The sequence below is a fragment of the Poecilia formosa genome, unplaced genomic scaffold (genome assembly GCF_000485575.1).
Source record: "Poecilia formosa unplaced genomic scaffold, Poecilia_formosa-5.1.2 Scaffold6, whole genome shotgun sequence".
In the NCBI taxonomy this organism is placed as follows: Eukaryota; Metazoa; Chordata; class Actinopteri; order Cyprinodontiformes; family Poeciliidae; genus Poecilia; species Poecilia formosa.
The window spans coordinates 3,105,757-3,128,710 of record NW_006799945.1 but is presented as its reverse complement, the minus strand read 5'-3'; the positions used below and the strand labels follow the sequence as shown (position 1 = coordinate 3,128,710).

The window sequence follows — 22,954 nt, the reverse complement described above, 5'->3', positions numbered from 1 at the left end:
TTAAGTAAATTTAGTTACTACCTACCACTCCAGATAGTAAGTAATAGTAAAATAAAGAAATGTCTAGAAAACATGAATGCATTTAATGAAATATATTACTTTTCATCATGTCATTATCAATCAGGAAATATAGGGCAGGTATTTGTACATTAACACCTGGGGGGCTTGTTGTTCCATAATCCAACAGTGAATATCTCCACGTGACGTGAACGCAGCAAATGACCTCACACGGCAGCACACAAGCACGAAAGGGCGGCGGGGCTCTCTGAACTACAGTACCCACAAGTCACCGTGTGCGTCAACAGCAACAGCTAGGATGTTGCGATAATGCTGGCAGCCAAAGATTGCTGTGGCTGCAGAGATTAGACGGTTGTGTCGAAACCTCAGTCGGTACCGTTTTAGCGGATGACAGACGCAGTGCTTACACACTTGCAACGGACGCAGACTCGTCTCCTATCAACTCGACGCTTATTGGGGGCTGCCCTGCGCTGAAGGCGTCAGCGAACGGAAACCATATAGTTTTTATATATATATTTATATATACACACACAGACACACACACACACACACACACACACAAATGGAAGAAATTAAATAGCCCCACAGAGAGTAAGCTATGAGGCAACAAACGGTCGCTGCACTTTCCTGAAGGATGGAAACAGGTTTTTGGGCAGCGCTGTCGCAGTTACTCGAAGGATACATCGCGTTTGAAGACATTTTCTTCAGAGGATAACCTGGATAACCTTACACGAAATGTCATAGCGCCTTAGCAGCTAGCACTTAGCTAGCTTGGTAACGGCTGGACGAGATGGAGATGGACCTATTTTTCCTCAGCAGCCGCAGCCGACCATGAACAGCTGGCTGGCTGGTAAGAGGAGCACTTTTCCGGAGATGCTTTAACCTCCTGGGCGGTGTAATACACTTACATAACTGCTAGCCGCTCTATAGTTATCACCAACTGGCTTGTGTTGGCAAGCAAATGGGAAATTTCCCCTAAAAGAATCTCACATCATCACCACAAGTGAAAGCGGTATTACTCGCATATTTTTGAGGCATCAGAATAGACTCTGGATAAGTTTACACAAGGACCCGGGGATATAATATATCACTGCAATAAGCCAGCACATCACAGCGTGAAGAGGGCGAGAACCACATCTTCCCTGCTGTCATTTCGACATCATGAGGAAGTTCTTTGATTCCCGTCGGGAGTTGGTGAGCTCCGGGCCTGGTTCTGGAGGAGGAGGGGGCAGCAGCTCTGGGTCCAGTCACGCCGGAGGAAATTTCATTGGCAGAGCCTTCACTGTCGGGCGGCACCAAGTCACAGTTGAGGAGATCATTGCTGAAGGTGAGGAGGAGAGTGCACAGACCACATCAACTCATCAAGCACACCACTCTTTTTTTTAAACTCTTTTCTTTCATTTTTTCCCGTCATAGCTGGTGAATCAGGGGTGGTATTTTGTGAATTGTAACCCTGATATCCCCAATTCTGAAAAAAAAAGACAGAAAAACTTAATAATCTAAAATATTTAAGATATTGAATAATAGATGATTCATTCTTGGCTCATCAAAACAAAACCCAGACGTTAACTCCCCACCAAAGTGACTTTATGTCTTTAGCAGTCAGATTATTGCATCTGGTGATGGAAAACAATCATTCAGGGAGTAAGAAGCATTTTTTTTTGTTTGTTTGTTTGTTTGCTTCATGCCGCCCCTCATGCCCTGCCGCCCTGAGCAGAAAGCCTGATAGGGGGTGGTGTATTTTTCTCCTTCTGAGACACTTACCTTAACCTTAACACCACTAAAACATAACTGTGTCTCCCACACAGGCATCACAAAATTTTAAATTTATTGCACCTAAGTATATAAAAACAAAGTTCTGCACCGTTTCTCTTATCTGTACTCTGCTATTATGGTTCAAAGATGGCTACTAGCAGGCGCCAGGCAGTTGCTTTATGCTCTCAAAATGAATGTTTACAGTAGATTCTGTCATTTTCACTCTAACAAGCAGCGGTAAGCAAATTACAACCTAGAGTCATGAGGTGAAAATGCTGATGCTGGACTGTGGACGCTTGTATGGAGCTGGAAGGATAACACCCCCTCCACACCCCCAAGTAGTTTAATTGTTGAGTCTTTGTAAATGCAAGAAAGCAAGAAAAGAACTAATGTGCCCTCAGGGAATCAATTGCATAGAGGAAACATGCACTAAATTTGATGCTGTCGAACATTGTGCACCCGTCTACATATTCCTACTTCTGAGGCCATAAATTTGCATTTAACTCGGTTGTTTTATGAAGCCCCTTGATAGTGTTTTTAAAATGGTGTTTGATCTATTGTTTTATAGTTATTTTTATTAATTTTGTTTGGCTAAATTGTGAAGTCAACTTTTGTTTCTTGTAAATGTGATCTAGAGGTAAAGTTGGCATCGTAAACTTAAACATTTGAAATTTCTCTTTTTTTTTTATGAACCAAACACCTTTTCCTGTTTTAGAGTGGTGTGTCTGTGCTCCATCTAATCAAGCATTTGAAAACAATTTTTCAAGGTTCTTATGATATGAGTCAGCCGAGCTAATCAGAATGTATTTGTTTACCTTATTATGTGCATCACAATCTTATTTATATCCTCGTCCGTCATCTGAGATGCTCCACGCAGATTTGCAGTATCTGTCTGAAATTGATGACAGTGTCGCAGCTAAACTCAGCAGAACGAATATGCGGCCTGAGCCGTACCAGATGGTTGGGCCTCACTGTAGGCCTCTACTTTAACCCTCCAGCAACGACATGACTAATAGATAACGCTATAAGGCAGCACCATGTGGTCCTGATCCTCCGTTCTGATGTAAAGGACAAACTCTGGCAGTTGTTTGATGTAATGAGGCAAAAAAAAAAGGCTCATCTGCCACAACAAAGATGCGCTCTGAAAGCTTTGATGTGCAGCGTCATTGTGGAGTTGAGCACTTTGTAAATCTACTCTGAATTTTACATCTGTACTTAACGCTAATGATTTCCGTCTGCTTGTTATCATATCTGGTTGGCAGTTTAATGTGACAACTCTTCTTTTTTCGTTTATCTTAGGTGGCTTTGCTATTGTGTTCCTGGTGAAAACAAACCAAGGGGTGCGTTGTGCCCTGAAGAGGATGTACGTCAACAATGAGCATGATCTGCAGGTGTGCAAACAGGAGATTCAGATTATGGTGAGTGGTTTTGGATAAACGTCTTCATTGTTTGTTCTCATGCTCTGCTTTTAGTGGTTCTGGTAAAACCACGTGTGAGAGCGACAGGAAAAACAAAAGTATTTAGAGAGAGAAACACTCACAGGATGCCTTCCTCGAGCAAGGCGCTGAATTTAGTACAAACAGGACGAATAAAAATTTACTGGTATTTAATTTTCACACTATGATAACCTTGATTTTGGAAAAAACAAAACAAAACAAAAAAACAACACAACCGGTGTCATGGTATGAACACAAATATTTAATACAAATTTATAAAAGAAAAATGGTCTGGTGTTTTTATTTCAGTGGGAAAAAGCAAATGTGGTTTCCTTTCTTGAGTCATCTGACTGGCTTTTGTTGTCAGAGGGGAAGCAAAACTTTACAGCAGCACTTTCACAGGCAGCTCAGCAGGAACCCTGTGATTGAGAATTTTAGTGGATTTGATGTAGGAACATTTTAAATTATTGCCCATTTGCAATAAACAAATCAAACTTGAACAATTTATGCTGCTCCACATAGCTAATCATACAAGTACTCTCTTCAAATCAAACTCTAAAAGCTTCTTTTGTTTTATACAGTCTCAAAATTACCTAAACCCTCCATTTCGAACATCTTCAACACCTAGTGGAGTCCTTTTAGATGTCATGACCTTCTGCAGATGGGATTCGACCATCTTCTGCCATCGTTCCTCAATATCTTTATCCCAATCCTCATGGGTAAAGTCCTTCAGTTCATTAATCTTCTTGGCTTTGTAAACTACAACTATATTGCTCAAATCCAATCAGAGATATTCAACTGAGCTCAAGTCAAGCAACTATGATGGCGTCTCTAGTCTCTTCCACAATGTTTTCTTTCAGAGCACTAGCTTCCTCACAAACTGCACAACAGCATGAGAATCTGGATTTCCTGACACTTAATTGAATCAATTTTGCCTTCGACATGCAAAGTCATAGAAAGTGAAACGGCACCAGAACATCACAGAGCCACTGCCATGCTTCCCTGTGGGTTGTCGGTGTTTTTTTTTTTGGTTTTTTTTTTCGCTTAAACGTCATATTTCCTCCTCCAGACTTGACGCTAATCCAACAGCCCCCTAAAAATCTCAGATTTGATTCTTTGCTCCACAGAATCCCAAATTCTCTGGTTTCTTTCTGGTGTCTTGTTGTGGAAATCGAAACCTCAATTGAACATTTTTGACCACCTGATGAATCTGGTGGCACCGTTTGACACTTTCCTTCCTCCTTTTTACTCCTTTACCTTTAAATTTGCAAACTTTGCCTCCGCCTGTATTTTTATGTACGTTCACGGCTTTTGTTTTGCTTTTGTATCATTTTCCTTGTTTGTGCAAGGTCACAATCTCTTCCATAAACTTCTTGGACAGTTTTCTTGACTCAGCCATCCGTCTAACATGAACCATCAATAATCAGGGCTTTTGAGATGTTCTGCCTCAGAACACAAAAGGAAACTAGTAGGATTTCATGTTGAAGGTAGATTATATCCATGTAATATTAGTTAAGTACTTAAACTGTGTGGAATTTTTTTAAAGCACATGAAAACTTAATTTACCAATAAACCTTTTTCAGATTTGGCATTTAATAATCTTAGGTGTCCCTCTAGAAACAAGCACTATCTTTGATTTTTTTTTTTTTTTTTTTGCCTTATTTTTCGGTTTGTTTCTGTTCTCTCAGGCTGACTCTAGTAAAATGTTTTCTGTTTTCTCATGCACTAACTTCTGCACTATGGAATTTTAATGCCATGATGTCATGGCAAAAAGTTTGACTGAATGTTGATATTGGAAAGTCTGAAAGCCTTCTTTGAGTTTAGAGTCTGCATAAGACTTTGTCTTCTTTGTGCTGAGGAACTCAGGAAGGAAGGAAGCAATGGATGCTGAGATTACAAACAAGCCAGATCCTATCACTCCACAATCTTCCAGTGGAATCATACATGTTGTTGGCCCATGTTTGCTTGCTTAACCTCCCAGGCTTTCTTACTTTTGCTTCTCACTAGCACTCTTCTCGCACACAAAGACGGTGGTTCACCTTCAGCAGTAGTACTTGAATTTTTTTTTTCATTACTTAATAGGTTCCTGATTCCAGCTTCCTATTTCAGCTCCATTTGTAGGGAATAGCCTCAAGCTGCATTGCATAAAGTACTGACAATTCAACTTAACCTGCAGCATTTGCAGAAAATGATTTCATGTTGCATCATCAGTAATATTCCTATATTTGACAATAGAAAGCAGTTTATTCTTGCTGAGTTTTTTTTGGTGTGATCTTTGTGCATTGTAGTGTATTAATGATGGTGCATTTGTTTTGTTATTCTTGCAGAAAGACCTCGTTGGCCACAAGAATATTGTTGGTTATCTGGACTCCAGTATCACAGCTTTGGGATCCCGAGATGTATGGGAGGTTCTCATACTGATGGACTACTGCAAAGGTGAGGGTTGTCCTGGAACGCCTTGATCAGTGAGAAACTGTGGATTTAGATGTTGGTTAAACAAGTACAGCATCTTGTCAAATGTTTACAACCAAAAAGTTTACATATTTTATTAGAATTGTAGCTTCTAGAACATCACAAAGTGGCTAATTTTTACAAGGTTTTGAAAGTATTTTAGATATAAAATCCAAAAAGTTTGGCATGCATTTATATTCAGGCTTCCTGAGTCATTATTTTGTTGAAAACTTCTCACTGTGATTTTTCCTGTATGTCCGTACCAGCTCTGTATCTCTACAGGTAAAATTTTGCCAGTTTGCAAAATAGCTCAAGCTCTGTCAGATTGGATAGAAAGAATCTGCAAACACTAATTTTGAAGATTCATAATTGAATTTAAGTCTTGATTTTCACAAAGCCAATCTAGCTCATATGGTGCTATGTTTACTGATAGAACCTCCACCCCAGTTTTGTGCAGTCTCTTAGTTTTTCTTACAGTCTTCTTGCCTTTTATTTAGCCTCATACTGCTCTAGTAGCAGTAGAGCAGGTAGCTTATATAAAAAGACAGCCAGTCCTTGAGTCCAGGCTGTCCTTGGTTCATCCCCCAACATTAGGACCTTCCCTCCTCTGCCAAGTTTGTTTACAAAGACAATCCATTTTATTTATGGTGTGCTTTTTATTTGTGTTTTATTTATTGTTTTGATTGTTGTGTTTTATTTTGGATTTTTAAAATGTCTTTAGTTATAGTGTGTTCTGTTCAAAATGAAAGTTTAAGAGAAGAAACTTGCATTATGATGTCATTATCATTATATCAGTTGAAAGTAGTCTTGTTCTACTCAATAATTTCTGCGGCAATTTGTTGTCCAGCAAAACCTGTTACTGTTACACGCCTAAGTATTAAAGCAAACTCTCCTATGGTTGGCTTTGTTACATTTTCAAATGTTATTTTACAGGAGGGCAGGTGGTTAATCTGATGAATCAGAGACTTCAAACTGGCTTCACGGAGTCCGAGGTGCTTCAGATCTTCTGTGACACCTGCGATGCCGTATCTCGCCTGCATCAGCGCAAGGCGCCGATCGTCCACAGAGACCTCAAGGTAACATCTTTAGCTGCTTCCCAACAAGCCTTGTTTTTATTTCAAGTATTTAATAACTCTAACACAAGCGTGAGCCTGCGTCAGTTCTGCCCTGGAATAAAACGCTCCGTGCAAAGTGAAGTCTTAAATACAGTGAATCTCGGCTCTCTGAACTGTAACGTGTTAATGCCCTGTAATGTACCACTGTGTGCCGCATATTGAAGGAGATGACATCCAGTGTAATTGTGTTAACCCAGCAGCAGCTCCTTCTGTGAATCACCCTGCTGAGACGTCTTTTGAAAAGCAATAAGTATGTTGGTGTGAGAGGAAGCTTCGTTTAATTATTCATTGGTCTAATAGCAGAGGACAATGTAACTTGTTAGCATGCTTGAAATAACTTCACCTGCTGCAATTAGAGCCATGTACCTGCATTGATTTTAAATCGTAGTCTCTCAGTAGTTTTGATCAAAATGGAAACACGACTTTTTTGCTGTAGAAATGTAAAAATAATTCACTTAAAAAATTGTGGAGGGTTTGCTTCAACCTTGTGTGCTGTAATGTGAAGGTGACAGTGGTTTAATGTGATTGATTACTTTATCTTTTGAAGATATAACTATTACAGTCTTCTAGGCCCATTTCTGTTTTTCTCCAAATACTATAATCGATGATATTCTAAGTATTTTTTTCAAGATTTTATGTTGGAAAAATGTTGTTAAAAATGAAGCAATTGCATTAATACAATTATAAGATTTTCAACTACTTGGAGTACTCCAAGTAGTTGGAAGAGATGTACTATATCTGGAAAGAAAATTAACAATCACTCCTTATCAGGTTTAGAAAATGTACTTGTTTTGCGTGTGTGTGTGTGTGTGTGTGTGTGTGTGTGTGTGTGTGTGTGTGTATGCTTACTTTACTGTATATCAGTCCAGCTGAATGTCAGTAGATTCCAGGGTCCCTCTAGATAATCGGTACAATTTACTCAATGTTATCTGAGATGCCCGTCTTACCAAAGTATAAGATCAGTATTGTATCTGATCTTAGCCTGGTGGTTAATTGCTGCTTCAAATCAGTGCTTTGTTTTGAAACACTATACTGTCCACAATAAAGTCTTATCTGAAGATCTCTGAGTAAAACAGAAAAAAATGTCCACGCATCCACAGGTGGAGAACATTCTCCTGCATGACAAAGGTCATTACGTGCTGTGCGACTTTGGCAGCGCCACAAGCAGGTTTCAAAACCCGCAGACCGAAGGAGTGGCAGCAGCGGAGGAAGAAATCAAAAAGTTTGTGCCTTTTTAACATCTCGAGCTTTCTTTTATGAGTACTTATTGTAAATAATGTAACTCAATTGTTTTGTTGGGTTTTTTTCACACAACCTTTAAAAGGCATTGAGAATAAAATAAACTGACACACTATTTACTATTTATTCATTGATTTCTAAAGGCAATTATTTGCATTGGATTTTATGTTTGGGTATCAGATCAAATGATGCTGAAAACAAACTGCACTGTTTTAGATTTTGTTTTGAAGTCATATAAAAAAAAAACTATAATTTCCTTTCCCTTCTCAATGATATTCTACTAAGTGTTGGTCTATCATATGAAAACCCAAATAAAAACCTTTGAAGTTTGAAGCTGTAATATTTTTAAAGGGACCAATTTTTAGAAAATTAACTTTTTTTGTTTATTGTTCAGACTCCAACTGAACAACTAGAATCTGAAGTTTTTTATTGATGTAATATATGACTTGTATTGTGTATAGTCAAAGCACTGTTTACAGTTTCTGCTTTATTTTGGCACATAAAATCTGATATTCCTAGTATTTTTAATGTTTCGTCTTAGGTACACGACTTTGTCATATCGTGCTCCAGAAATGGTGAACCTCTACAACAATAAGATTATAACTACAAAGGCCGATGTCTGGGTGAGTAGGATGAATATTCTTTGTGATAACACCTTAATCACAATGTGATTGTGTTTATTGTCCATCATAAATAAACCAATAAAATCTACAAACCTACAAATTTTATGAAATGATTGAATAATCTTTTCTCGGCTTTTTGGTGTTTCTGGACTCATCCGTTCCTTTCTCTTGTCACTGGGTGTGCATGTGGTTTTTCTCTCCAGGCGCTGGGCTGTCTGCTGTACAAGTTGTGCTTCTTCACTCTCCCCTTTGGTGAAAGCCAGGTGGCCATCTGTGATGGCAGTTTCACTATTCCTGATAATTCCCGTTACTCTTACGATCTTCACTGCCTCATTCGTTAGTACCTGTCAAATAATATTCTTTGCTCTCTGCTTGGTCCAGATGTTTTTGTTGTGTTTTCTCGTTTAATTTTCAGAGATTTAAAATTTTTCTACATTACGTGTTTTTTTTTTGTTTGTTTTTTTAGGTTACATGCTGGAGCCGGATCCTGACAAAAGACCGGATATCTATCAGGTGTCCTACTTTGCTTTTAAACTCGCTCAGCGGACTTGCCCTGTTCAGAATGTGAAGGTGAGTCTCTCTCTGTAGCTATTTGATCAATTATGGAAAGAAATGGCAGTCTGAAAGGCATAATTCAGGATTTTTAACGTGGAGGTAAAAAAAGTTAAAAGCAGGAGGATGTTATCAGAGGGTATGCACAAAACTATCACTGTACCTAACCCACACAAACACAGCCACATGCACAGGATGCGCTTGACACGCAGAAACAAACAGCAACGTTGCACCGCAAACCTCATGGTGACTTCCTGAACCACACAAATATGCTACATGGACTGGATGCGCATAGCCCACAAAAAACAGCGGCTCTGGTCAACACAAGGCCTAACACGCACAATGTGGCACACACACCCAGTTATGTGGCTGAGTAGCCTACTTTTTCACAAAGTACACAAAATAATAAAGGCAGGAAGCAAAGCCACAGAAGAAGGAGGACAGAGATTCCCAGTCAAATAGTCAAATAAATATAATTGTTTTTTACTCAAAGAAAAATCTCAAGGTATTTACAGCAGATAGGTCTCTTTGCATCTTAACTTAGTAGAAATCCAGATTAGCTGAAGTAAATAGTTTGAGATGTAGCAAGACGAAGGCAGAGTTTTACTGTCTTAAGACATCTCTCAAGATGTCAACGTCTGATGTCAACATCATCTTCGCCGTTTGGGAGAACCCTTTTTGTGAATCTGTTTGCTGTTGTCATGTTTTCATTATGTGATATATACAGAAGTAGATAATTATTTACGCAAAAACTTAAGGTAGGAGGCAGTACACAGTACAGTGAATGTAAAGTGATTCAGCTTAAAGCTACTGCCTGATTTAAAAATAAAGCAGTGTAGCAACCTAAAATATTGTAGCTGCTTAATCCACTCAATAAATTTGAATGTTTTTGAATAGTTTCTTTACATCAGTATCTCCATAGCCCAGTGAAACACTTTATATAGACTAATTAGACAAAGAATGATGTTAGAACACCTTTATTTCTGTTAATCATGATGATTTTCTGCCAATAACTAATTTTAGATTATAATATTTACATCAGAATAAACACCATCTGCAGTGATCTGTAGATTAGCATTAGCAAAGTTAAACTTTGAGCTTTATTGAAAATTTTTTTTTTTCTTCAATTCTATTTTTGAGGAATCTTAAGTGCTGTTTGGTTTTCATAATTGACCTTAAAAACCCACTGAGGTCAGCAAGTCAGTCATCTTAGAGAATCTCTGCAAGAGTCCACACAGCAGCAACATTTCAGCTTTATTTTCTGCATTTCATTCAGAATTTGATGCGCATGTCCTTTTCAATATTTGCTTTTTTTCCTCACAAACTAGAATTCTCCGATTCCTCCCACACTTCCTGAGCCAATCAAAGCGAGTGAGGCTGCCGCAGCAAAGAAGAGCCAGACTAAGCCCAGGCAAGCATGACCTCATTACTCCGTAATACCCTTAAAGCTGTAGTGACACCACATTTTGTGGAACTAATTACTTACAGTCAGTATCCCGATACTCATTAAATAATTATCTTAACAGTGTTTTTCCATGATTAACGGGAAGGGAATTATGCTTCCTTTTGTCGTCAGACTCACAGATCCAATTCCCACCACTGAAACCTCCATCACCCCTCGTCAGAGGCCGAAAGCCGTGCACACCCAGCCCGCTGCTGGCATCCTACCCATCCAGCCTGCTGCCCTCACCCCTCGCAAGCGAGCTAATCTCTCCGGTGCCGCAGCTCAGTCTGTGGGTACGTATTTCACTCCACCGTTACTCTGTTTCTGTCACCAGAAAAGCAAAACTTTCTGATTAAAAATGACATCAGTGCATGAATCCTACAGCTTGTGTTTGGAAATGTCGAGTGCAGCAGGTCTGAATAGGAACAGATGATTACCCACGGTGATGGATTGGAAAATTAAAGTAGTCTAACTAAGAGGCTGCTTCTTTTTTTAATTCTGTATCAGTGCTTCAGGTGATAGTTATGAGCTTTTAGTTGATGATATTATTCAGCCTCAAGCATTTTAATAAGATTCATGTTACTGTAAATTCAATTAAGTTTTATATGAAACTGTGCGTGTTTGCATGTAGAATTGAAAGTGATTGATGCTGCTGAGTGATGTGCTGTGTTGTCATCCTGCAGGAGTCAGCTTAGACCTCTCCCAGCCAGCTGCAGCTCTCCAGTCGCAGAAGGCACAGACGTCAGCTCAGCCGTTCATTCAAACACAAACCAACGCAAATCAGGCCGCTGCTCCACTGAAGCAGGTACAGACAGTGGTTCAGGAAAACTCTCTTCTACTTTTTTCCTGCGAAATTATGAATCATCTTCATTATCCCATCTGAAGATGTAGATAAAATTGTGGCTATTTGGTATAAAATCCTGGTTCTTTCTCAAATCATACCGTGTTACATATGTTTGTGCGTTAGACTGTGCAGCCGGCTGCAGCTCCTGGAGCAGAGACGGCAGCCTCTGCAGCATCACAAGTGGCCAAAGCTGACGCTGCACCGCATGCACAGCCAACATCCCAGCAACAGGCCACGCCTTCTTCTTCTGTGGTTAGCGCCGCTCCTCCACAGGCAGCGCAGACTCCATCCAGCCCTGCCGCACCTCAGCGTCCAGCGCGTCGCAAACAGCCGGGTCAGACTCAGCCGCCAGAGGTTCAGCCCTCTCCGAGCAAGGCGTCTCCGGGACAACCAGAAGCGGCTGCGCAGCAGGAGACACCAGCTCCAAGTCAGCCTGCCTTCGCTGAGGCCAGCCAAAAATCAGCTCAGATCGTAAGAGGCCAAGCAACCTCTGACCTTCACCTCTTCTGTCCTTTTCCTGAAGTCCATTCACATATGTAATAAAAACAATTCTGATCGCTACACATTTGTTTCTCTTCGTCTGTTGAGCAGACTCCACCTGAGACTCCAAAGACATCTGAGGACAGAGGTCACCAACGTGTGCCGAGTGATGCAGCATCAAACGGTGCTGCAGCTCCTGTCAGTGACTCCACACAGCTGCTGCAGGGGGATAATGGAAACGTTGCTTTCAGCCAGTAAATGCAACTTTTAAGAATTTATAAATATTTTAAGAGTTTAAGATCTTAAATTCATTTTAAGATCACTCTGTGGATGATTATTTCATCTAACCACTGCTCGAAATAATTCCAGATTGATTCCTAAAGGGTCCAGACATATTTTGCTAGTTGAATTTTTACCACCAAAATCTGGTAGCTGAAAACAAAAGATTATTATTTTAAATACAAATGACATTCAGCCAGAAGAAATGTTAAGTACATTTGACTATCTTTCTTTATTTCAGTGGATATGTTGCAAGTCTCGCTTTAAAACACCACTGTTTTTGTTTTGTTTTTTGTTTTTTTTAGCAAAATCATGACCCAAACCAACATCGGTCAAATGTATTTTAAGTTATTTTAATAAAACCTCAAGTCAAGTGTTTACTGTTTAAGAAATATTTGACCAAACACAAATTGTCTTATCTTTGTGGTAAGTATACAAAGAAAGCATAGTTTAGAAATACTTGCCATAGAATCCTAAATTATTCTTTATATTTACATTTAAAAATAAGTTAAAAGGACAAAGAAATCTAGAAATCGAAGCATTTTTTAGACACATTAGCCTTACTTGAATTAGTGTACACTTGTAAAACCTTAGGAATTGACAGAAATATCTTTGCATTTAACCACTGCTGAAGCCGATTTGCATTTTGTTTTTAACACCAAACTGTTTTGTCTTGTAGATCACTTGTTTCTCAACCAAACACCGCCGACTCTGTTCAGCCGAGCCTTTGCGATGCAGTGCAGGACCAAACCAAAGCTGCAGCCACCGTCCCTTCCTCTGGTTCCTCCAACACCCCCACACAGCCAGCATGGAACCCGTTTGACAACGACAACTTCTCCAACTTCACAGCTGACGGATTCAAAGCTGATGACAAAAAGTCTTCAGGTAAAATGTGATTTTTTTATTTTTAAGCAAACATTTTTGAGATTTAATTACACCTTAAGTCATGGACACGATGCATTGTGCTACAGAGGTGGAAGGACAGCAAATATGTCATTTAATAAAGGTTAGAGTTTTTTGTCTTTTGTTGATGTAAACAATGAATGATAACTTTTTTTTAAAAAACAGATATGGTGTCAGATTCTGAGGAAACTCCTTCTGAAGAGCTGATTCCAGGTCTGCAGGCCTCATCTGTGGAAAACACTTCTCAAGAAAATGGTATTGACAAATTTAAAGTTTTTCTACCTGCTTCTAATTCTAACTGTGTATCTGTGAGACGCTGTAGTCGTCATAACTGTCTTTGTTTTGCTGTAAAGTTGCTGTTTAGAGACAAAACTTAAAGTTTTTGGCTGAAAGTCAAACAAAAATGGAGGGTCCAGAAAAAAAGAACAATTTCCCTTAACTACAAACAGAACTTTATACTAATCACTTTGCGAAAGTTTGCATCTCAAAAATCAGTTGTCACAATGTTCAGATGTGTTAAAATTTAAGTCAGATTTATTTGCCGGTGTTATGTGTGAATTTTGTTTATTGAAAATCTTCTAATTTTACACAAATCTTTATGTCAGAAGGCTCAAAAATGTTCTGATGTCCTGATGACGTTCAAGTTGTTCTTAAACAAAGGAAACTTTAAGCAAATAAGAAGTTTATATTTACACAAAAAGACACATTTAACTAAAAGATGAATTAGATAAAATCTGTTATCTAATCTGTTTTCTTTTTATTCTGATCACAAGGATGTAGCATCTTTCACTATATCCCATGATGACAAAATGAGTGATTTAAACTCATCTATCATTTAAACAGTACTGCACTATGAGACACAACACTTTATTGGTCTCAGTTAGCAGAATCACCTGAACATTTAATTGGACATTATCCTGAACTTCTCTGTCTTTGTCTTCTAGCTGAAAGGCCATCTGCTATTCTGGACTCGGGAGCCTCTCTTTTGGTTGTCCCAGATCCTTTCCATACCCTTGAACTGTCGGATGCTCCAGGTAAATGCCCATTTTATTCTAATGAAATGTGAGAAAATAGAAATGTTTTTTTATATCTTCATATAAATATTTGAGAGCTAACTGCAGCAACTGAGACATTAGCACAATAATGATGGAGAGCTTCTAGATCTGAATAAAAATGAAACAAATATTGTACCGTATTTTTCTGGCTATGTAGCCCGGTGCGCCTTTTCTGTGGATTTTTCTTCAACCACCAGGGGGCGCTTTAGCAAGAAGTGAATTATTGGAAGTCAAAATTGAAAATCAAAGAAGAAAGTGCTGATTTTCATTTAGAAAAAGCACATGCTAGCAGCGGGCACGTCGGAGAAATGTTTTCAAACTCATAGCCCCTCATCATGGAAACAACATGAAGAAGTCCATATGACGCAGCTTTTAAGTTGAAGGCTGTCGATCTGGCAGTACAGATCGATAGCCGCTGCACCTAAACTCGGCGTGAACGAATCCATGGTTCGGCATTGGAGACGCAGGGCTGCGTCCTTAATAGCAGATTTGGAAAACCAAGAGCTGCGGAGATATCAGCAGCTTATATATGTACGTCTCCAGTTTTTAAAAAAAACTTTGAAGGTGCGGCTTATAGTGAGGTACGCTGTATAGTCCAGAAAATACGGTATTTATTGAGTTTATTCCCTGTGCCATTGTCTAGATAATCCTTCCATCCACCCATCCATTCGAACTCTGCCAATTTGAGTCAGTCTTAAGCACATTTTACATATTTTTCTGTGTCGTCTGAATGAATTTGACATTGACTTACAAAGAACACAATGTTTGTACATAAGTTTTTCACTTTTTTCTTTTCTGGCCTTCAGAGAAGCTGATTGAAGGTCTCAAATCTCCTGACACATCTTCACTCATGCTTCCTGATCTGCTGTCATTGTCTGATCCTTTTGGAGGGTCTGTGGAGTCTGTGAAAGGTACAAGTCTTTTTACCTGTTGTTAAACATTTTTCAACCCAAAAGAGGCTGAAACAAAAACATCATTCAGGGCTGACTGCATTAAAAACAGAACAGGGTTAACCTGCAGCTCGATTCAGCACAAACAGAAACAGTAATGTTATCAAGCGCAAACCTTCTTATCGCTATGTAAAGAAAGAGTGAAAGAATCAATAGTTTTATATTAACAGGGGGTGAAATGAAATATGTGTAAAAGACCTGGCTTGAAATGAATCAACAGAATTTATAAACTGACTTTTTTATTTATCCAGGAACAAAGTCCTACTCAGAGGTTGTCTCTCTGCTGCCCCTGGTGGCCAGATTGATCATCACTTTTGATTCAATAAATGTTTAGACATACAGCATAAAAACTGGACTTTTAATAGCTCATATCTTTTATGAGTGTTTAAAATTATGAAACATATCAAAGTGAGAATTTAGATATTTTGTTAACTAGATCCCATTCTTGTGGTCTTTCTCCCCGTCCAAGACCCTTTGACTGCAGACGACTCTCTCCTCGGGTCTCTCATCTCCGGACCACCGGCAGCACCGGGCAGCGCCACCTCCTCCGTTTCCTCCGCTCCCACCTCCACCACCTCTGCTCTGGATGATTTCAGCCTGCTGTCTGGAGACTCATTACAGCCGAAAGGGGGTAAGAATCTCCTAATAGTAAACATACTCTGCGTGGTGATGATTTAAAGTCACTCGGTGGAGCATGAATATCTTTGACGGATGTGCTCTGATAGGTTTGTTTCTTTCCTAAAAAGAAAGAACTATTTTTTTTTTTATGTCCTGGTTCTGATTTTTGTTTTTTGTTTTTTTTTTACGGTAAACTATGAAGAAACCTGGTATTGAATAATTTACAATCTGTAGGTCTCAGAGGTAGAAATGCATTAACATCAGATGCTACTTGATGAGATGCTGCTTCTCTAGCCAACTATTTTGATTCCTAAGTGGGTTTAAGATATGAGATACATCAGCCTCTTCCTGGTAAAAATGTGTATAAAACATTCAAATAAATTATGCATATTGCAGTAACTTAAGCTCACACTGAAAAATGTAGCCAAATCCAATCCTTCTTTTTTTTGAATATTTATTCAGTTGGGGTTAAAGAGAATCTTATTTTAAGATTTTTTTTTTGTTAGTTAACATAACAGTCCTTTAAAATAAGTGTACAGGAACTGTTTCTAATTTATGCTGGTTTGAAGTTGATCAGAGTCTCTAGAATTTTTTAATTACAAATTAGTTCTAATTTTTTTAATGTGGGGTATAAAAACGATGCGACCCAGGCTCATAGACTTCAGCCAATGGTCACTTGTTGTGTCCTACCATCACAAACATAAACATGTTGAGTTTGCTAAACTGTCCTGTTACTTAACTGGAGCCAGTTTTTTTTTTTTTCAGATAAGTCTAAGCCCCTTTAAGATCATAGTTCCAAACCATAAACACACCAGCACACACTCCCCATTAAGGATCATTTCGTCCTTTCCCGTCATACGAGTTGATTTGCTGAAATGATGGCAGCGTGTGATTTCAGAGCATGCAGATAAGTTGTTCATTTCTCCTCTCACTGGAGGAGTCATTAATTTGACATCAGCAATCTTTAGACTTGATAAATTGTGCTTGAGGAGCCATTTTGTCCTCCATCATGACACGAATTGACATCTCAATTCATTATCTTCCCTTATAGATCCGAAGTGAGTCGGTTCGCTTCATGAGACCTTGAGTTTGAGTGCGGTATCGACGCTAACCTTTCAGAAATGTGTTGATTGAACTCTTCTGATTCCACTATTGGGATTTTGGATCATATAGAAATTTTGAGCAAACAGCAACATTCTTGCTCTTTTTTGTACCTCCAGAACAAAATCATTTTTTAATTCAGGCCAACGGCGATACCAAACATCCTTCATTTTTTAATCCCATTTATCATCGCACCCCCCTAAAGGGAAAACTTTTTTGATTCGCTGTTTCATAGTCAGGGTATTTTTCTTCACATGAGATTAATGATCCTCCTTATAATGGGTTTCCAATCAGTTTAATCAAGTTTAAAATCTTTAAAGTAGCAGAGTGTTCCTAAGCTGTCACGAGCCATCTATAAAATTGCGCTGTCTCTCTCAAATTAAAAACTGCACAGCTGGGGTTTAGTTATCGGCTCTTGGCTGCAGAGCAAAAGTATTTAAATACTGTTGATTCTGCCAACTCTGAATCACAGCCTGACTGTGTGCAGCAGCTGACTCCAGTTGCAGATCACCAATTCCCTCTCATAATGTGCCGTCAGACGTAATTTTTACATTTACAGAGCAGCAGATCTATTTGTCTTGAAAAGCTTGGATTGAGAGCATCATTTTAGAGAAAGAAGGAAAATCTTTTTGTAATTGCTGTGCATATTTTTATGTGGAGGAGGCATCATTATATACTGCTGTAAGTAATAAAACATCATCCCAGTGGCCCTCTACATTATATTGTTTTTCTCACCTCGTTGATCTGAGCTTTATTTATCGTCTTCAGACTCGTCTCTCTTGATCTCAGACTTTGAGGCCCAGGCGGCCAGTGCGGAGGCTGCTACAGAGGACGACTTTGATCCTATTCCCGTCACAGGCCGAAAGAATTCCCAAGGTACGCCTTTAAAGTTCTTTATTCCCACGTGGCTGAAGTCATCTTTGAAATAAAACGTTAAAATCTAATAGGTCAAATAGAAACGTAGGGATGCAATTTTTGGAAAAGCTGTAGCTGTGATTGGGTAAATTTTTTTTTTCTTCTTCCTTCTTCTCCCTCCTTCCTTTTTGACTGCTTTCCTTGCCTGTTGTGACTCCCACTCCTGTGCTTTCCCTCCACCCCCACCTCTGTTTGCCCGTACTCGTCTCGTTCCCCTCCCCTTGTCTCTTCGGCCAGTTTCAGGAGGCCACTCGCGCAGTAACAGCGGTGGTTCTGAATCCAGCCTGCCCAGCTTGGCCCGCTCCCTGATGCTGGTGGACCAGCTCATCGACTTGTAGATGACCCCCCCTTCCTCCTTCATAGAAGCTGTAACTCTGGATAATAGTCCGGCATAGCATAACAACAACCAGCCGTGTAGACGTAGATAGCTCCCTGCACATCCCTCCCTGACTTCCTCCCTTCATTATGGAAACATCCCTCACCTGTCAGCGTTTCTTCATTCCTACTTTTCTTTCATCGATAGCAGCGTCTTCATCTCTCATCTTAACACTAACATTTCAGCTTTGTTCTAGTCGCCATGCATTATGTATGATCCACCGAGAATGAGCAGCCAATTCACCGTCCATTTTAAACGCTAGTCACGTTAGGGGTTTTTTTTTTGTTTTTTTTTTGTCAATCAGGATAAAAGCTATCAGTTTATTTGAAGAATACTGCATTTTGTCTAATAGCAAACAAAAAAAAAAGATCATTGTCGTAATGTAAAATAGACATAGTTCTAAGTGGTTGTAGTTCTCGTGCACAAGTGAATTTGTCGTGGTTTGCCTTCCTAGATTTTCCTCCCTGAGTTTATTTGCACACAAAAAAAAAAACATGGAAAATTTAAATGATCGTTCATTCAGATGAAGTTTATTTGAATTAGCAAAGCCAAACATCTCTGAATCTTATGTCACGTAGCCTGATTTGCAGGTAGATGCATAAATGTTAGACATGTTTGAGTTGAGGGATGGAAGATCTGTACGACTTTGAAGCTGCTGTAGTTGAGCATGAAAAACAGAACCGTGAGTCATTACACGCTACGTTAACGTGCCATAGAGTAACCCGAGAAGTGACGAGAACAGCAAAGCAAAGACAAAGCACAGCACACTCCATAACTCTAAAAAGCTCACAGATAAATAATTTTCTTCCTTCCTGTGTGAAGTGGAAAGATTAGCTTGAGTGCCTGCCTTGTTTGCCACACATCCAGTTGTTTTAAACCTTTAATTGTTGCTCTGACTGCAATTAGCATGTTCTGCTATACAAAGGTTTAAAAAAATCCATCAAGAATATCTTGGCCATACTGTTTGGAGTTTATTAAGACGGCAATTTTCTGATTTGAACATCAGAAGATCGAGATGCATTTTGTCTCATTTGAATAACATGTTTTCTTGTCTTTCCCATTGTTAAAAGTAATAACATTTTGCCGCTTGTCACTGTATCATCATTTCACCTGAGTAAAACGAAAACACGCATTACCAATCAAAATCTCCGAGGCACTCTGAGAATGTTTAAAAAAAAGTAGGTGTAAACTACAAATGTGGCATTTTTTTGTCGTTACAGATACTTTACTGTCTTTGGATATTTCGCTCACTAAAAAACTCAAATTTAAGGTTTGGACTTTTCAAAATGTTTCTTGTTGGGTTCATGCTACCACAGTAAAAGATAAATTAATTTAATACACTCAGCCATTCAGTATGAATATTTTTTCTTGTCTATTCAACTTTGCTTTTTTTTTTTTTAGATGAAGATTTTTAAGTTGTTTTTCTGAAGGAAGGTCATGTTGGATCAGAAGTCGGTGTGTTTATAGCAGCGTGCCATATCTGTAGAAATGCATGAAATCTTGATAATAATGTGATAAACTAACAATAATAGGACCTAGCAGATAAAAAGTAGCAAATATAAATATACACAACACTCTCCAATCCTTCCCTGGCACTGACGGAAATCTCATTAGACGAATATTTTTTCACACACTCACTCTTTTGTTTTCGCACATTTAGTCCACATTCTCCAATCCCTCCTACATTCCTCACATTTGTTTACTCCTTATTTATGTAAATAGATATCTGCAGACTCTTATCCAGACCGTATATATGAAGTCATTGTCATAAGGCTTTACACGTGGAAGACATATTGTTTTATGTGTGAATCTGATGTACATGTCATATATATGCAGATATATATATCTATATATATATATATGACATTGTTTTCCTGTTAATACATGTTAATATGAATAGAGTGTTAGAGATTGAATGTAAGAAATAAATATTAGTCTATATTAAAAATCTATATATGATTCTTAACATCATAATTGTTCAATAATGTTAAAGAATACCTGAAAATGTCATTCCTCTGTGCAGACATGTGATCTTTTTGTTTTTCTTCTTGGTTATAAATGCTCTGAAACTGTCAGTATGTTAAAATGTATAGAAGCTAACCCTGGTCTCCGTCCAGCCTGGAAGATTAGGCCTGAACCCATGTCTTATCCCACTCTCGTGAAAAGAAAAGTGAATCTGTGTGTGGTCTGTTCTCATGGACAAGTGGACAATTATATTTTTTATTCAAAGCAGCCGGTGTATAGAGGGGGAGTTTAATTGTGTGAATTTTTGGTCCCATTTCATTTAATTTTTTTTTCATGCTTTTTAAGGCTTTTTTGGCTCATTTTAGTGATCACAGGATTCATATCAAAAAGCATGGCTGTGTTGTTGAATGTTACAATCCCATGCGTTGGTATACAGTGTTCTGAAAAGTGTGTGTGTGTGTGGACTCTGAAGTGTTGGGTGTTTTTTTCCAGTAGTCTTCTTGTGTTGTTGTTTGCTGCAGAAATGGCATTTGGTCAGTTTGTCCTTAAATCTCCTCTGAAAGCACAGACCCCCCTCTTCTCCTAAATTCTCTCAGGTGGTCAGAGCTGCATCTCCTGCAGCACGCTGACCTACTGCTCTCCCGTTCTCTGGAAGTATGCGTTTACTTTTACAGTTTACAGAAACAACACTTGTCTTGTATTTAATGTTTTCGGGGCTCTGTGGTGTGTCTGAAGGTGCAGCCCTGTGGCTGAAGTCCAATTATCACACAGCATTATAAACATTATCGAAGGTCAGAACTGTATAGATGTTTCTGTAGGATAAATTAAAGGGTTTCATGCTTCTGATACATGATTACAATGAAAATGGCTACTTTCACTTGTTTATTCTTATTTCTATTTTATTTGAAAAACGGAATTTAAAAAAAAAGCACAAGTTTTATTTTTGGAGAAAGAGATTTAGAAATATCTTTATTTTATGTAAATAAAGTGCCCAAGTTTAACAGGTTAGTTGGCCATATTTCAACTGTCCATGTGCAATATTATTTTAAATATAGCTAGCATTTAAACGGGAGCTATTATGCAAAACTTGCATGTTCCAAGTTTCTGTACTTTCATTTAAGTCTCAACTGCTTCTAAAAACCAAGAGCTCAAGAAAACCACCCAGCCGCTTTTTTGGCAGTAAGCTAATGTTCTTTGGTGTCTGCAAAATGAGCCTCCTGATTTTTAAGTCAAATTCGACAAACGCTATGCTGTTACCCAGCAATGCCTGGCACGTCACATAGCGACCCAAGCGGAGCTCCAGCACATTTGGTCAGCTGGTTTTACCTCTGTATGTACATTGGCTGCTGGAAAAGACAAGTGTTTTGTTGTCAACCAAATCACTTGCTGCATTCTTGTTGGTTGTGGAGAAGGCTCTACTTCTGCTTTTCAAAGCTGTATGGTTGTATAATTGCACATCTGTTTGTAAGCATTTTCACAAGAGTTAGAGGGCGTGGCCAGCAGCAGCTTATACAAATTTAAAGTGACAAGAGGCCCTAAAACAGCTCGTTCTGAAAGGAGTTCAAAATAGGAAGAACCTGACCCCAGACTAAGATCTCATAATTTAAGAATAATTTTGTACAAAAAAAAATGTAACGAACATGTAGGCCTTTTCCAACCTGCTCAAGGAAGCATAATAGATCCCCTTTAAGTGACAAGCGTAGAAATATCAAGCCCAGAATCAAAAGTTTGTGCCAAAAGGATACAGTATGGAGTGAGCTACTCAGATGTTAATAACATTTCCCCTTATAGTGCAGAAGGTTTGAGTAGAAAACAGCCACAGGAAGCCATCTTGAAAGCCTTGTTGTTATATTTACCGGAGTTGCTGCATGTGCAGTTTTGAGGCTTAAAATACCCAATGATCACGTTTCTGATCCTCCTGCTGAACATCAGTCATCTGCAGTTACTGTCTGAACCTATGCAAGTCCCCAAGCTTTTTCCCTCTAAGCGTTAATGTGCTGTTGTATTTACTAAAGCCAAGCAAGGCAAGTACCTGGTCAGAAACAGAAGCCCCAGATTTGTTTTTTTGTTGTTGTTTTTTTTCTGTCATTTTCCCCAAAATGAAAACAGTCAATCTATGTGACATTATCAAGTGTTTTTGAGATGCCTCCTTGTCATTATGGCCCAAACCTGCGTCAGAGCTGTGATACTGTGTGCTCCTATTTTTGTGAGATAATTTAAAAATTATAAAGGGATGGCTAATAAAGTACAAATGTGAATGTTGACTTTTTGACTATTGATTCTAGTATTTCTCAAACACTGTGTTCTCAGAGTGTTTCAGATTTCATAGCTTGGCAGATTTATTCATACCCCTTAAACTTTCCCACATTTTGTCACTTTACAACCACAAACCTCGACCTTGGATTGGGATCTTATGTCATGGAGCAACATAAAGTAGACCCTACCAGTACATGGTGTGGTTTCCATAAATTAATTTCAGATTGTGTTTATCGAAATGAGCAGAGACTAACGGAGGTGCTCTCTTCAGATGAGATCACAGCGTTGCACGTATGAACCACATCAAGTTACGTAAGTTTTCTCAAGAGCTTTACTACGGATTTACACGTTGGAGAAAAAGAATACCAACACCGCTGTCTACATCGCCCTCACTCCTCTCTTGTGTCTGCCTTGAACCACTTTGTCATTCATTGTCTCTTTCTGTTTTGCTATGAATGTGTTCATATTGCGCAGATTAAATGTCAGCGCCTGTGCAACATCGAACCTTCGTCTGTTTAACCTCAGATTTAGCTGACTTGACTTCCAGACTGGCTTGGTTTTGCTTTTTTGATCATATTT

The 22,954-nt window shown here is 38.8% G+C and overlaps 1 protein-coding gene across 3 annotated transcripts in view; it reads left to right on the top strand.

Moving 5' to 3' along the window:
- Positions 1-217: 217 nt before the first annotated feature.
- LOC103148723 (AP2-associated protein kinase 1-like) overlaps positions 218-22,954 on the top strand; it is a 28,262-nt gene continuing 5,525 nt past the window's right edge. The window contains exons 1-20 of one of the 3 annotated variants that reach the window (XM_007567639.2): positions 237-1,345; positions 3,073-3,191; positions 5,537-5,645; positions 6,594-6,736; positions 7,876-7,997; positions 8,556-8,637; positions 8,841-8,973; positions 9,104-9,207; positions 10,518-10,600; positions 10,766-10,926; positions 11,317-11,438; positions 11,601-11,948; positions 12,069-12,211; positions 12,916-13,121; positions 13,305-13,394; positions 14,084-14,173; positions 15,001-15,105; positions 15,614-15,775; positions 17,632-17,739; positions 18,016-19,275. In XM_007567639.2, the coding sequence (XP_007567701.1) occupies positions 1,180-1,345; positions 3,073-3,191; positions 5,537-5,645; positions 6,594-6,736; positions 7,876-7,997; positions 8,556-8,637; positions 8,841-8,973; positions 9,104-9,207; positions 10,518-10,600; positions 10,766-10,926; positions 11,317-11,438; positions 11,601-11,948; positions 12,069-12,211; positions 12,916-13,121; positions 13,305-13,394; positions 14,084-14,173; positions 15,001-15,105; positions 15,614-15,775; positions 17,632-17,739; positions 18,016-18,116 (2,697 nt within the window). In that variant the 5' untranslated portion in view covers positions 237-1,179 and the 3' untranslated portion in view covers positions 18,117-19,275. Of the gene's footprint in view, positions 1,346-3,072; positions 3,192-5,536; positions 5,646-6,593; positions 6,737-7,875; positions 7,998-8,555; positions 8,638-8,840; positions 8,974-9,103; positions 9,208-10,517; positions 10,601-10,765; positions 10,927-11,316; positions 11,439-11,600; positions 11,949-12,068; positions 12,212-12,915; positions 13,122-13,304; positions 13,395-14,083; positions 14,174-15,000; positions 15,106-15,613; positions 15,776-17,631; positions 17,740-18,015; positions 19,276-22,954 lie in introns of those variants that run through there. The other 2 variants (XM_016679475.1, XM_007567630.2) reach the window with 2 other exon arrangements.